General features: G+C 35.1%; 1 protein-coding gene and 1 pseudogene across 2 annotated transcripts in view; one reads left to right on the top strand and one right to left on the bottom strand.

The window, feature by feature from the left end:
- The window catches only part of SCAMP1 (secretory carrier membrane protein 1), a 67,576-nt gene continuing 52,980 nt past the window's right edge, over positions 1 to 14,596 (bottom strand). For both annotated transcript variants that reach the window (XM_070412232.1, XM_070412231.1), the window contains one exon: positions 1 to 2,798. In XM_070412232.1, coding sequence (XP_070268333.1) covers positions 2,634 to 2,798 — 165 coding nt within the window. In that variant the 3' untranslated portion in view covers positions 1 to 2,633. The remainder of the gene's footprint in view (positions 2,799 to 14,596) is intronic.
- On the top strand, positions 4,464 to 6,083 carry LOC139008373 (DNA primase small subunit pseudogene; annotated as a pseudogene).

Below are 14,596 nucleotides of genomic sequence, written 5' to 3'. Positions count from 1 at the left end.
TCCATTAAACAGCATTTTATTTTAGAACACTCTGTGTTAATACAATAAATATACAAAACTTCCAAACCACCGGAGACATGCAACATTAGAGGGACAGATGGAGGGCATTTATATAGAACCATGACAGTCACCATGATGGCAGCGCAGTATTACTCACTGACAAAATATACAAACATCCCTACATAAATAATCCAAGTCCCAAATTACAAGTCACTGAGGAAGGATTTTCCAGTGTTCCAACTTCAGTTTTAAATAAAAACAGCCACCACTTAATATTGCAGACTAAAAAATGACATGGGTGCTTACACTGTAAAAAACCATTTCATGATTCTGATAATGGGTAATGTTAATATGAAGCATAAAACACTAACAAATGCCAATCTTTTGCTGGGTGAAAATGTGACTATTTACTGATTTTGTTAATAGAAAATATAAGAATTTAAAATCCCTACACCTTATCAATCTGTAAGCATTGCCCTCATTTTAATGCACATTTATGTTCTTAAGAAACAATTCTCTCATAAGCTTGTATTAACCCACATAACTGAATTTATAACAACATTTTCCCCATCTACACAAAAAGATACTGTTGGTTGTAATTATTCTTTGCTATTTAACAATGGGGAGTTCTACAGGATAAAGGTATTCCTGTTCTTGAAGGAAAGTATCTCAGCATTTTTCCAAAGTCTCTATGATGTAGCTTTCATTTGCACTTTAAAGAAAAATAAAAAATGGGCTTGAGATATGGACATGGTGTTCTTGTTGTATTTTGTGGTGAACATTTTCAATATATGTAAAATCCACACTCAATAGAGCACACTGATGAAACAAATTTTCAATAAGACTATAGATTCTGAAAAACTTGACTGGCTTATTTGGTTGAGAAAGTAGGTAGAGATTATCGCTGATCAGAAATATTCACAAACAGCTTTAAATTGATACTCTGAAGCCTATTTTCATTAAAATAAAAGAAATACATTTCAAGTATATTACTTCAATAAAGTCCCAAATAAATCTGTAAACACCACTGGGATGGATCTATGTCACCTAGTAGCACTATCATGCCAAGCTTCTTTCATAAATAGTAAGAACTCACCATCCAGCCCCAGCATGGACTTCATTTTAACTTCAGATTTGGAGAGAAAATGAAAATGATTTAACCATTTGTGCCCATCTGATTTTTTTTAAGGGATATGCAATATCAAATAATATAATCCAATAAATGATCCTTACTTAAAATCAAGTTGAATAAATCACTATTCTGTAATCTTAAATTAGCTAATTACTTGTAAAACACAATATCATGACTTTACAAATGTATTGAGTCTCTTAATCAGTATTAAAGATGATTCAAACTTTCAACCCAAATATACTATAAGAATGAATTCCTGTGCTGCATAGTAATAATTTTAAAGTGATTATATTCATAATTAATGCATTCAACTGTATATTTTCTTGCTTGGTGCAAATTAAATGTTTTCTTTTTTCTATTACTGAAAAATTTTAATATATTCAGTCTGTCTCAAAATTTGAAAGACTGATATGTATTAGAAATTCAATTATATGTAAAATGCCAGGGTCTTTTAATATTTAATGCCACTAAAGATGAGATACTAAAAAAAAAATCCCTTAAATACCGTACGTTCTTTATGGACAAGGAGTTAAGACTAGACTTTAATACCTCTGTTAAAAATTACACACACACACAAAAAGAGCTGCCAAACATAATCTCAGTTCAATTAAAAAGAGTAGCCACAGAATATACCAATGTTTCATACGGTAATATTTTACTATGATATGAATACTGAAAATTCAAAAAAAAAAAGGTATTCTCATCAGTACATTCTATTCCATCAATTTTCTACCTTTTCTTTTGGATAATGCACTACATATTATATTCTCATATTGCACCCCAATAAACTTTTATTTAAAAGAAACTATTACAGAAAATCACTTTTAAAATTTTACAAATGACTCCCCAATTGTACAACCATAAGCAGTGCAGAACCCAAAATACTAATTATTTTAATTTAAAAAACCTGGTGCCCATGCAAGATCATAGAATGATATCAAAATATCAGCTACTCTAAAAAAAGAAAATAAAAAGATAAAATTTACATTATCTACTACGAAATGCACATAGGCTCTTCACTGGTGACAAACTGCTAAAAAAAGCAAGTCAATCTAAAAATCCACAAGTCTCTGATGGTCTATTTCTTGCAATATAAATAAGAAAAAAGAAATGAAGCATCTATTTACTGCTCCAATGTGTAATCCTTAAGTCTAAGATTCTTGAAAGAATGACTGCAGCTATTACTAAGTGCATTTTTAATCATAAGTACCATATTAATTTTAGTGTCTTGTCACTGAAATAATTTGCTGAACATTCATCGCCCCCAAAATATGGAGAATATTTATTTAGCATGTAATATTTTTTTCTGCAAGGGGCACTAAAATCTTAAGAAACTGTTAGGTAAATAATAAGACAAGGAAGTTTTTCTGGTTTTTGCCCATGCAACAAGTAAATAGGAGATATACATGCTGTGTGTACTGAACATAAAAATATTTATAGAATACAGTAAGTGGAGAAAAAAGTACAGTCAAAAGGTAACAGTGTATTGTTTGCAGATTCTCTAAATTTGGTTACCCTTGAAAGCATTCTGAGCTGCACTAGTTGCTGCAGTCGAAGCTGCGTTTGCAGCTGCGGTCTGGACAGTTTTGTTGGACATCACACCTGATGCGAATTCTTGTTGGGCCTTCTCAAAACTAGCACCTGTTGTGCGATACAGTCCATGTACCTACATAGGCACAAAAAAGCAGAAGAAGATAAGTGGTCATCTATACATTCACTTTCAATAGCTCTTTAATTAATTATAACATGACTCAGAAAAAAGGAGTAGATTCTAGGCATGATTCCTAAGATCAAAAACATCAGCCATCACACTGACACAAAATATTGTATTTAAATATTTTCTTAACATAGATTTTCCTTTTAATCCCCAATCCAGAAAAAATAATTATGCCTACACCAAACCAAAAATAATTTAAAGAACTTAATCAAATGAAAAAAGCTTTGTTTTCTGCTGTACCTAATTAAATAGTTTAACATAACAAGATACATTCTGACTTTAATACATTAATTTACTACCCTAGACAAATCAAAGAAAATAACACCTTACCTATTTCTATATTGGCTATATATACACCAATGACCATATTATAGTCCTCTGATATAATTTTATCATTTAATGTACCAAGCACTATTTATGTCCTCAAAGATACTTCTGCTGTCCACTCTGTATACATTTAACCTTTTGTGAATGGTCAAGTTTTAAAGGATTTACAAAGGAACAATTCTGTGAACTGTCTGTCCATACTGATTTATCACTCAAATCTTGGGATTTCTTTTCATGGGTAAGGTTCAAAAATACTCTATTAGCATGTGTTTTAAGATGCATAAACAATGAAGCATATCAATACATATAACATCAGCCACTCAATTTAATACAAACTTGAGAAAGGAAATAATAAAACAAATTGGAACAAATATTTATTATATGCCTACAAACTTGGGGGGGAGAGAGGAAGAGACCGAAAATCAAATCTGTAATTACACTGCACTGTGATTAGATCTAAATTAGAAGCCTGAATGAAATGCAATCAAAGCAGGTTTGGAGGATGGGGGCAGAGCACCAAAGTCAGTCCTTTCCCCCAACCTGTATAGGAACTCGTAATTATAGAGTAAATGTCAAGTGAAAAAAAGCAGAATGAGTCAAAGACATTCAAGTTAAGTATGGATACGAGGAAGTCATTTCAAAAAGAATAGAGAGGATAGGCTGATTTGGGGGAGAGGGGGAGATGCTTGGTTAGGTTCAACAGTCATATATTCTTACAAACGTTTACTGAATACCTACTCAGGTAAAGATTTGGTTTAGAGCTCAAGAGAGGAATGGGCTAGAGACATGGACTTGGAAACCATTGGCATATACATGGTAGCTACAATTCTGACAAATGAAACTGTCCATGAAGAACACAAAGTAGAGGCTCCAGTGTGGTTCCAATTCTTGCGGTTATCCTGCTGGGGCTGAGTACTGAGTTCCATGGAGGCATCTGACCCCGCTGAGCTTCCCAAGCTGCTTAAGCTTTAGGAGCTCTTTCTCTTCACCTAATATTATCATTGGCAGAGTGATAAAGAGAATTACCCTCAACACCGTTAATTATCATTCACACTAAAGATGATATTTACATTTCGCTACCAATCCTTCAACAACCTTGAATCCATACAAGATTGATATAGGTACAGTATATTCCCACAAACTCAATAAACATAATACAGTGAAGCTGAGAGCTTTCCAGGATCATAAAAAAACGAACTGGTGTTTGACATTGACATAAACTATGATGATGTGAAGAGATGTTGTAGTTCTGCAGACATATATTCTAAGTGCTGGACCCTCATGACAATGGCCATACACATCATCAACCGAGCACTGAAAGAGGACTATGAATTTAAACATTGTCTCTGGGTATGTTCTAGACCAGTAGTTCTCAACTTTCTGGCCCTTTAAATACAGTTCCTCATGTTGTGACCCAACCATAAAATTATTTTCGTTGCTACTTCATAACTGTAATGTTGCTACTGTTATGAATCGTAATGTAAATGTCTGATATGCAGGATGGTCTTAGGCGACCCCTGTGAAAGGGTCATTCGACTGCCAAAGGGGTTGAGACCCACAGGTTGAGAACCGCTGTTCTAGAAGAAGAGGTGTTCACTGTTGGGTCTATAATGAATCAGTTAGAAAACTGTCCTCCACAGTACAGTCGGGGATAGTTGAGTATTTGAGTATTGTAAAGGGTGGTCAAGATATTAGAAAGAAATTGCACCAAAATGAAAAAAATCACCCTTTTGTCAGAAAATCTATAAACATAATAAATAAATACTTAGAAGAATATGCCCTGGTTGGTCAAGATAGATTTTAAGCTAGTGTTCCTGAAACAAAATTCATGATGACCTTCAACAAAGCTTCTAAAACAGTGGTTCTCAACCTTCCTAATGCCGCGACCCTTTAATACCGTTCCTTTTTTTTTTTTTTTTAAATATATTTTATTGATTTTTTACAGAGAGGAAGGGAGAGAGATAGAGAGTTAGAAACATCGATGAGAGAGAAACATCGATCAGCTGCCTCCTGCACATCCCCCACTGGGGATGTGCCCGCAACCCAGGTACATGCCCTTGACCGGAATCGAACCTGGGACCCTTCAGTCCGCAGGCCGACGCTCTATCCACTGAGCCAAACCGGTTTCGGCTAATACCGTTCCTCATGTTGTGGTGACCCCCAACCATAAAATTATTTTTGTTGCTACTTCATAACTGTAATTTTGCTACTGTTATGAATCGTAATGTAAATATCTGATATGCAGGATGTATTTTCATTGTTACAAATTGAACATAATTAAAGCATAGTGGTTAATCACAAAAACAATATGTAATTATATATGTGTTTTCCGATGGTCTTAGGTGACCCCTGTGAAAGAGTCCTTCGACCCTCAAAGGGGTCGCGACCCACAGGTTGAGAACCGCTGTTCTAAAAGGATCACAGTTCACTTCAGCAATGGGAGCATTTGAAGGACCATCTGAAGAAAGTAGCCAGATATCCAAATGACATAAAATATGACAAATGTGGAGCCTGGCTTGAGTGGGAGATCATGCTCCAGTACTGTTTTCCATGGCTGGATATCAATGTTAGCTACGTAATTTCTGATATAAGTATTCACTTCTACCAGTTGCTAAGAAGCCCTTCTAGTGTTCATCCCAAAACAGGTCAAATTTCAGTGTCTACTGATTTACAGAAAATGCATCCATTTGATCCACTTATTGTTCCAACTGTAAGCTCCATCTGCCATGAATTAGATGCCATTTCCACTAATGAAGAGGAAAAAGAGGAGAACAAAGCTGAATCCCATATCAAACATAGAACCATAGATTATTAGACCAGTCTAGGTCTTCACGTAAAAGTATTTGAACAGTTTCTTGAAAACGTGGATAAATCCCAAAAAGAACTTCTCAAGTAGATAACAAAAAGACTTCCGAAAATAACAAATCCCCTCCAATGTGGATAACTCCTACCTTCAACCACGAATCAAATACTTCAAGAGATATTTAATAATAAATATGGCAGAACCAGGTATGTATTTTAATGCCCAAAGCAAAATCTCCTTTTCTTGAAAAATAACTATGTTAAAAAGATTCCTAAGACTACCAAAGAAGAATGTACAGGTTCCTGGAAGGAACAATATTGGGAGGAATAAATGGATTGCAGATAAATTTGTAAAATTTAATATTATACAAAGATAATTTTAAGATTTCTAATATAAATACCCACTTCTACCAGTTGCCATATATAGAGGTAATGAGCAGTAATATGCCCATGACTTTAATCTCAGCTCACTAGATATAGCCTCCATATTTCTGGAGTGAATATTGTAGGTGAATGAGGGCTTTGTTCTTAAGTCTAAGATACTTAAGTTAATTATACCTAAAGTGTATATTCAGTCACTTCTTTGCTTACTGATATTTTTATAGATCAGGCCACATCCCACTGCCCATCTTTTAAAAATAGTTTTAAACTGAACATCTAAATCTACCAAAACTTTAATTCAAAAGATGTGAGTTACTAGATAATAATATTAGGGCCTACTAGAGTATTGTTTACAACTGTTGCAATTGTAGCTCCTAACTTCTTCCCTTAGAAAACAACTGGAATGATTAGATTTGTCTACATCATAAAGTAGCAGCTTAGAAAAACTAACCAACTTTACCAACATAAAACCTATTATACTTGTCAAAACACTTGAACTTTCTATATATCCAGATACTTAAATTTAATTTTAAAGTTTTTATTTCTTCCATAGTTGATTTTCTGTGATAGATTCTGAAGTGTCAGATTTCTTTTGTCTGATTTTATAACCAATCTAAACAAAACAGTCCTTCTGGTTTGCATTCTATCTTCTGAGAAACACTGGGAAGCAAGCTATCAGGCTGGTACTTTCTGTGATTTATGAAAATTTTCCTTCCTTTGCATTTCCTTTAACATTGTTTTCTCTATAGCTACACCATCTTTTAAAAAAAAAAATTGTTTACATATAACACTTTATAATGCAGTCAAGACACTGAAATGTCTTGCATTTCTCTTTTTCAACTTTTTGAGAAAAATAAAGACTATTGTGCAATTTTTAAAACACCACACACGCAAAGTAGGAGGAAAGTCAAAGCCCTAACTGGTTTGGCTCAGTGGATAGAGCGTCGGCTTGCGGACTAAAGGGTCCAAGGTTCAATTCCGGTCAAGGGCATGTACCTGGGTTGTGGGCACATCCCCAGTAGGGGTGTGCAGGAGGCAGCTGATCGATGTTTCTAACTATCTCTCTCCCTTGTAAAAAAATCAATAAAATATAAATTTTTTAAAAAGTACCAAAGTCTATCTAAGACACCAATATTTAAGAGGTACCGACAGCAACAAGGAATGATTAGGAGAGGAAGGGGAAAAAACCAAGGACTCTTCTACAGATGGCAAGGGAAGAAAGCATATTAAGGAATGAAGAACTGTCAGGGTAAAAGATAAAAATACCCAGGCACTCCTGAATTCTTCTGATATAGTGGTGCAAGGCCATGCAATATTATCGTGCATCAAAGTGTGAAAATGTTAGGGAGAAAAGGAGAGGACTGACAAGTACACATATTGGTAAACCCTAAAAGTCCTTTCTTCTAGTAACCATAGCACTATTATAAGTATAGATTATTTCTACTCCTCTTTCAAAATCACATTTTTAATGGAACATTAATATAGATAAATTACAATTCCTATGTTTAAGAAATTATCTCACAGTGAGTACATATGATTAGATTCTAGTAAATGAAGTACATTGTAGAAATCTAATAAATCTTCTTTACTTACTAGACCCAGTCACAGTGCAATGTAATTACAGGTTCACTAGGTCCTCCAAGTTTATAGACATGTAATAAATAAACATTTCTTTGAATTTGCTTTGTTATTTCCTTTTTCAAATTCGTATTGAGTAGCTGATGTGATATATTCACAGGCTTCATAGTTTAAACACTTAAAATGAAATTCATAGCTCCACAGAGCACAGAGGCAAAATAAAGGTAGGATTAGCACACTTTCTCAATAGTCTATCTATATAGACCCAGAGAGACACCTAGAGGGAAAAGACTACATAAGTATTCAGTGCACAATGCTCACATACTATCACCACTCAAAACCTCCATAAAACAAGAATATTTGTTACCCTGTCTCTGGGAGTTTTCCTCAGGATAAAATAATTATGTAAATATGTTGCACTAATAAAACTTAAAATTAATTTTTAAATATCTGCATATGGGTCACTAACAAGATGCAATTCCAGAAGGGAACGCTGCTTCCTTAATGTATCTTCAAAAATATCTTAGTGTACACTGGGGTGGTGTATGACCAAAAAAAAAAATTAGATGGAAAGTAAAGAACCATGGTACTTTACTTAATCAAAATTTTCCAAACATATTTTCATTAAAGCTTATAAAACACCATTTCAATAATTCATGCTTTTGTTAATATAAGACCCCTGTCGTACCAAAATTATTTTAACTTTTATAAAAGCTGGGAAAATACAAATAAATGAGTTTTTGAAATATTTTTATTCTTATTTTGAGTGTTTAATAAACTATGGATCCATAAGCCCAATTTTTTCAATCAACCATTTCCAAGAAATCCTCTATAAAGCCTCTCGTCCATAGATCTAGGTCAGATGTCCCCCTTCTGTAACCTCTTGAATTACCAACTTTAGTTTCATGCTATTGAAATCCCACTCATCCTTTGGGGCCTAACTCCAATACTGTTGTCCTCTTTCTGCGTGAACTAGCTGTGGCTTTCCCTATTGTGAGTACCTCCTACACTTAGTACATCTTTTAGGGATGCAAATTATGCTGCTTCTTTTGGAGGGCTTATCTACATGTCTGATACCCCACATGCTTTTAGTTCCTTTAGGGGAAGAACATTTCCATTTATTGTTACACCCTTTAATAAAGACATAAATTGTGGCAGGAGCCCCTGAATAAGTATTGGTTTCTTTATCTGCTAGGAAATAAACAAATGACCTAAAATTATCTTCGTTATTAAAAAGTTAGCAAATAAATGCAATACTGCTCTAGTAGACTATACGTACCTGTGTTACAAAGTAAAATGCTTAGTTTGTAATTACCTCAGAGGTTAATTTTTTTTTTTTTTTTTTTTTTTTTTTTTTTAAATATATTTTATTGATTTTTTACAGAGAGGAAGGGAGAGAGATAGAGAGTTAGAAACATTGATGAGAGAGAAACATTGATCAGCCGCTTCCTGCACATCTCCCACTGGGGATGTGCCCGCAACCCAGGTACATGCCCTTGACCGGAATCGAACCTGGGACCTTTCAGTCCGCAGGCCGACGCTCTATAATTTTTTAAAAAGTAAACATACTACTTCATACCTACTAGGATGGCTATAATTAGAAAAATGGAATATAACAAGTGTTGGCAAAGATGTGGGGAAATTGGAACCCTTGCTGGTAGTAATACAAAATAATGCAGCCACTATGGACAATAATTTGGTGGTTCCTCAAAAAGCTAAAAGTTGATCACCAAGCAACTCCATTCCTAGGTATATACCCACAAAAACTGAAAGCAGAAACTCAAACAGATATGTGTACACCAATATTCACACATAGCATTATTCACAATAGCGAAAAGGAGGAAACAACCGAAGTGACCAACAGATTAATAACACAATGTAGCATGTACATACAGTGGAATATTATTCGGCCATAACAAAGAAATTCTGATTCATACTACAACATGGCTGAACCTTGAAAACTTTATGCTAAGTGATATGAGTCAAACACAAAAGGAAAATATTGTATGATTCCACTTACATGAAATATCTAGAATAGACAAATTCACTGATACAGAAAGTATATTAGTAGTTACCAGGATTAGGGAAATGGAGTTACTAAATGGCTACAGAGTTTCTGTTTGGTGTGATGAAAAAATTTTGGAAATAGACAATGGTAATGGTTATACAATGTTATGAATATAATTAATGTCACTGACTTGTACACTTAAAACTGATTAAAATGGCAAATTTTATGTTATATATTTTTTCCCACAATCTTTAAAGATTAATAATATATTCAAAACAACTGAACTGTACATTTTAAATGAGTAAACTGCATATTTAAATACCTCAATGAAGCTGTTAAAATATATATATAAAGATTTGAATAAAAATATGTTATGTATAGCATTATAAATACTTGATTTACTACTAATAATTACCTGATGAATGTGGACACAAAAGTCTATATACAATTTTTAAAGTTTCATGGAAAAAATCATTCAAAACTAGGTCCCAAGAGGAATATGAATTATGTATTATCTATTTATGTCTTCCATACTAAGTTATTCTAGCTCTCACACAAATTTAAAAAAGGGGGAAATTTTGGATACCCCTCATACATATTCCCCTGTGATTCATTCATTTATTATTTGACCCACTTATAACACCTCTGCCTTAACCCCAAACTATTATTCAATTCTAATCATTTACTATAGAAAGAAGATATTTAAAAAACAAAACATCATTTAGAAATAATCTAATGAAAATTTTAAGAAATCTATCTGTGAAAGGTACAGGCTGAACTATTCCCTCATTTATGAAGAGGTACAAGAGACAGGTATTCTTGCATTTCAATTTTTTTTAAATTTGGATTGTAAGATGATGCTACGAGGGAAACAATGTTAAGTTACCATAATGTTCATACTGGGAATTCTACATACCAATGATTACCTACTCCAACTATACAAGATATCAGAATGCCAACAAAATTCTCAAAATTGTATTCACTGTAAGAGCAATAAACATATATCACAGAATGTGTTTAGCTAGGGATGGAAACACAAAATAGCCGATTAAAACAACAATTCTAGAGTTAAAATAGTGTGTGCACAGATAACTTTTAGAGGGTTTATGAAGAGCCTGACCCCTAGTGGTTATAAACTATGGCTACATAATGCCAAATTTTTTATTTTTTATTTTTTTTTAAACAGCCAGTTTTGAGCAAGTGAAAAAGAAAAAAATTAGGTGCTTTTATCGGATCTCAATTTCTATCAAAGTAAGAGAAATCTATGCCATTACAAATATGAAAGCTAGCTCAAATCACATTTTAGCTTATATTATCCCCATTGACTGTACGTCACAAAATCATCTCATCTAAATTCCTTCTTTCACAGATAAAGACTATGAGATTCAGATAAGTTTAAAAGCTTATACAGACTGAAAGACAGTGAACACATATAAAAAAGAAATAACTGGGAACTTCTTTAATTATGTAGTAACAGGAAAAAAAGCCAACCAAAATATAGTATGTTGTACAATTTCCATATCAATATACTGATTTGAGAAGCAGTCATACTTCTTTTGAATGCCTGGAATACAACAAGCACAGCTCTAAAACCTTTCTTTTCATGCAACTGGATCCTGAAGAATTGTTACCTGGGGAAAAACATTGCAGGTCAAAGACTAGAGTGCTGCACACAGCAGTCAGTTACACAGCAGCTGCAAAATAAACACTTCCTCTACACTCTGACTCTATTAAGCATCTATGCCACACATTCCCCACCACCACCACTGCTGGTTAAAATTTCTTCCACATTCTTCCCTCAGTAGATTCTTAATTGTTGGGAGTATTCTACCCTAGACCCTCTTCTCACTTCATATTCACCTTCTATGTTCCATTTACATCAAGAAGTCAATACTTCCCAAGTCTAGAAATCCAGCCTAAAGCTCTTTCCTTTGCTCCCAACTTATTATCCAAAAGCCTACAAAGTGATTAATTACACTTTAGGCCCCTCTAGAAGTTTAGACTCTCCATGTGTAAAGTTGAAAACATCTGATGCTCTCTTCCTGAATGACCCACCATCTAAAAGACTGGGTTGTCATCCTTGAGTCTTCCCTCATCCCCCACTTCCAGGCCCAAGTCAAATCAATCACTACCTGCTCATTTTCCCCGTGCTACGGTTACCTTACTGCCACTTTCTCAGTTTAGGCTACCATCATTACTTTCTAGTAGTAACCAGCTGCCTAGCTTATCTCCAAGTCTTAATTTCTCTAAGTACCACATTGGTGCCCCACAAATCCCAAATCTATTTCTGAATAGTCTTTCCAAAGTTCAAATCAGATCAATTCAACTGCTCTCCTCTTTGAACCTCTTCTATGGCCCACCACTACTCTTTGGAGATGATCCAAATTTCTTCTTTTTATTATTATTACTTTTTATTTTTTTATTGTTTTCAGAGAGGAAGGAAGGAGAGAGAGATAGAAACATCAATGATGAAAGAGAATCATTGATTGGCTGCCTCCTGCACGCCCCCTACTGGGGATCGAGCCCACAACCCGGGCATGTGCCCTTGACCGGAATCAAACCTGGGACCCTTCAGTCCACAAGCCGACACTCTATCCACCAAGCCAAGCTGGCTGGGGCAAGATCCAAATTTCTTAACAAGGTTTCTTAGTTTACAAGACCTACAGAATAAAAGTACACTTACTTTTTCAGCCTCATCTTTACCTCTCCTCTACCACCAACAGCTCACTTTCTCCTTGCAGGACTCAAGCACCAGGCTTATTTCCCATCCATTCTCAGCTACTTTTAATTCCCTGTATATACCATGCTATTCCCTGCAGCTAGATATGAAAATGGTATCCCTGCTACCTGGTACCTACTTATCCTCTCCTTCCCCATTAATCCTTTACTTAGGTAACTCCTGTTCATCATGATCTCTCACCCAAGGCAATACAAAAAGACCTCACTACTAAAAGAGATCTCCAAAACTTAGTTAGATGTCCCTCCTGTGTGCTCCCTATATTTGGCCACACAATGGCCACTAAATCATTGGATTTTGATACCCATTCATTTGTTTCTCTTCCACACCACAATGTGAACTCCTTGAGCATATGGCACACTAACACATACTCTTCAATGGTTGTTTAACAAATGAATGGAACCTGCAACATACCACAAAACCCTCTACTGTACTCTAAATTTATTACATTTCTAGTTTTAGAAAGCATCCCCTATGATATATTTGGAATAAATTGTCCAAAGAGATGTTATAATGGTCAGACTATACTCTCCAGTTACCAAACACTAATCTAGGTGTTGCTGTGAAGGTATTTTGCATATATGGTTATCATCTATAATCAGTTCACTCTGAAAAAAAGAGAATATCTTGAATGATCTGGGTGGGCTTGATTCAATTAGTTAAAATGCCTTATCAACAGAACTGAGGTTTTTCTGAGAAAGAAAAAAATCCCACCTGTGGACTAGAGCTTCAGCTTCTGCTTGAGCTTACAACCCTTCCTGACTGCCCAGCTGTGGGTTTCAGACTGATCTGGCCAACCCCCACAACCACATAAGCCAATTCATCTCAATAAATAGCTTTATTCTGTTCTGTTTCTCTGATGGAACACTGACTGATACAAGCACCTACTCAACAAAACTACACATCAGACCAGACCCTGAATATAACATGATGAAGAGGTCAAAAGACCAGAAAAGAACATTAATTTTAATTGAGGCCCTGTGCTATGCAATTTACATTCATTATTTCATTCAATCCTCACACCAATCCCATAAAAGTAGCAGTTATTCTCATTCATTCAACCTATATTTATACCTATCACATGCCAATCACTGCCAGTCACTGTTCTAAATGTGAGGAATACAGCCTGAAAGCACACAGACTAGGTCCCGCTGCCATGGAGCTTAGAGTATGGGTGAAGGTAATGAACCTGAGCGGTTACAGAAGCATGCCTCAGTCCATACAGCTGTATGTGAAGATGTCAGATTTTTGACCTGAGTTGTGTGGTTCCAAAGCTCTTCTCATTTAATTCCAATGCAACAAGATATATTCACTGTGGAGGAATTTAACAAGCTGGGTACCCAGAAAATGTGCACTATAAGGTACATAAAGTGGCTTATGCCCAGATCCCAGTGTGTAATACAGACAGCAAGTTCCCTGATAAAATAGAGGATGACATAATCCCTAAGAAAGATTCTGTGGAAGAGGCAGGAAGATTTGAACAAGTGCTTAAAGAACACTGGTAGAGATGAAGCAACCTGAAAGTTAAGAAGCATAGCATGAACTGGGGCAAAGGAAGCTGCAGGATGTATTTTTAAGAAACTGAATACATAGTACAGTTTGACTAGAGTAGAAAGTCTGGATCCAGGAGCTGTGAAAAGGACTAGTCCTACCTCCCACATTCACCACAATTCCATTTCCCACCTCATGTCCACTTCAAAAATCTTCAGAGTGCTAGGTTTGTTTGGAGGTCTTTAGATTTTACAGCACAAAAATCAGTGAACTGACTGCATTTAAGAAGACTTTTACTAATGAACTGGACAAAGAAATAAATGAAAGAGAAAGAATAGGCTCAGAGGCAGAAGAATCAGAACACAATTATGAAGACTGAGGAAGAGGAGCCACTATAGCACAGAAGGCTTCAAAGAGGAGGAA

Source organism: Myotis yumanensis, unplaced genomic scaffold (assembly GCF_028538775.1).
Source record: "Myotis yumanensis isolate MYYU_CA2020_CCGP unplaced genomic scaffold, mMyoYum1.0.hap1 SCAF_4, whole genome shotgun sequence".
Classification (NCBI taxonomy): Eukaryota; Metazoa; Chordata; class Mammalia; order Chiroptera; family Vespertilionidae; genus Myotis; species Myotis yumanensis.
This window is presented reverse-complemented; position numbering and strand designations above follow the sequence as displayed.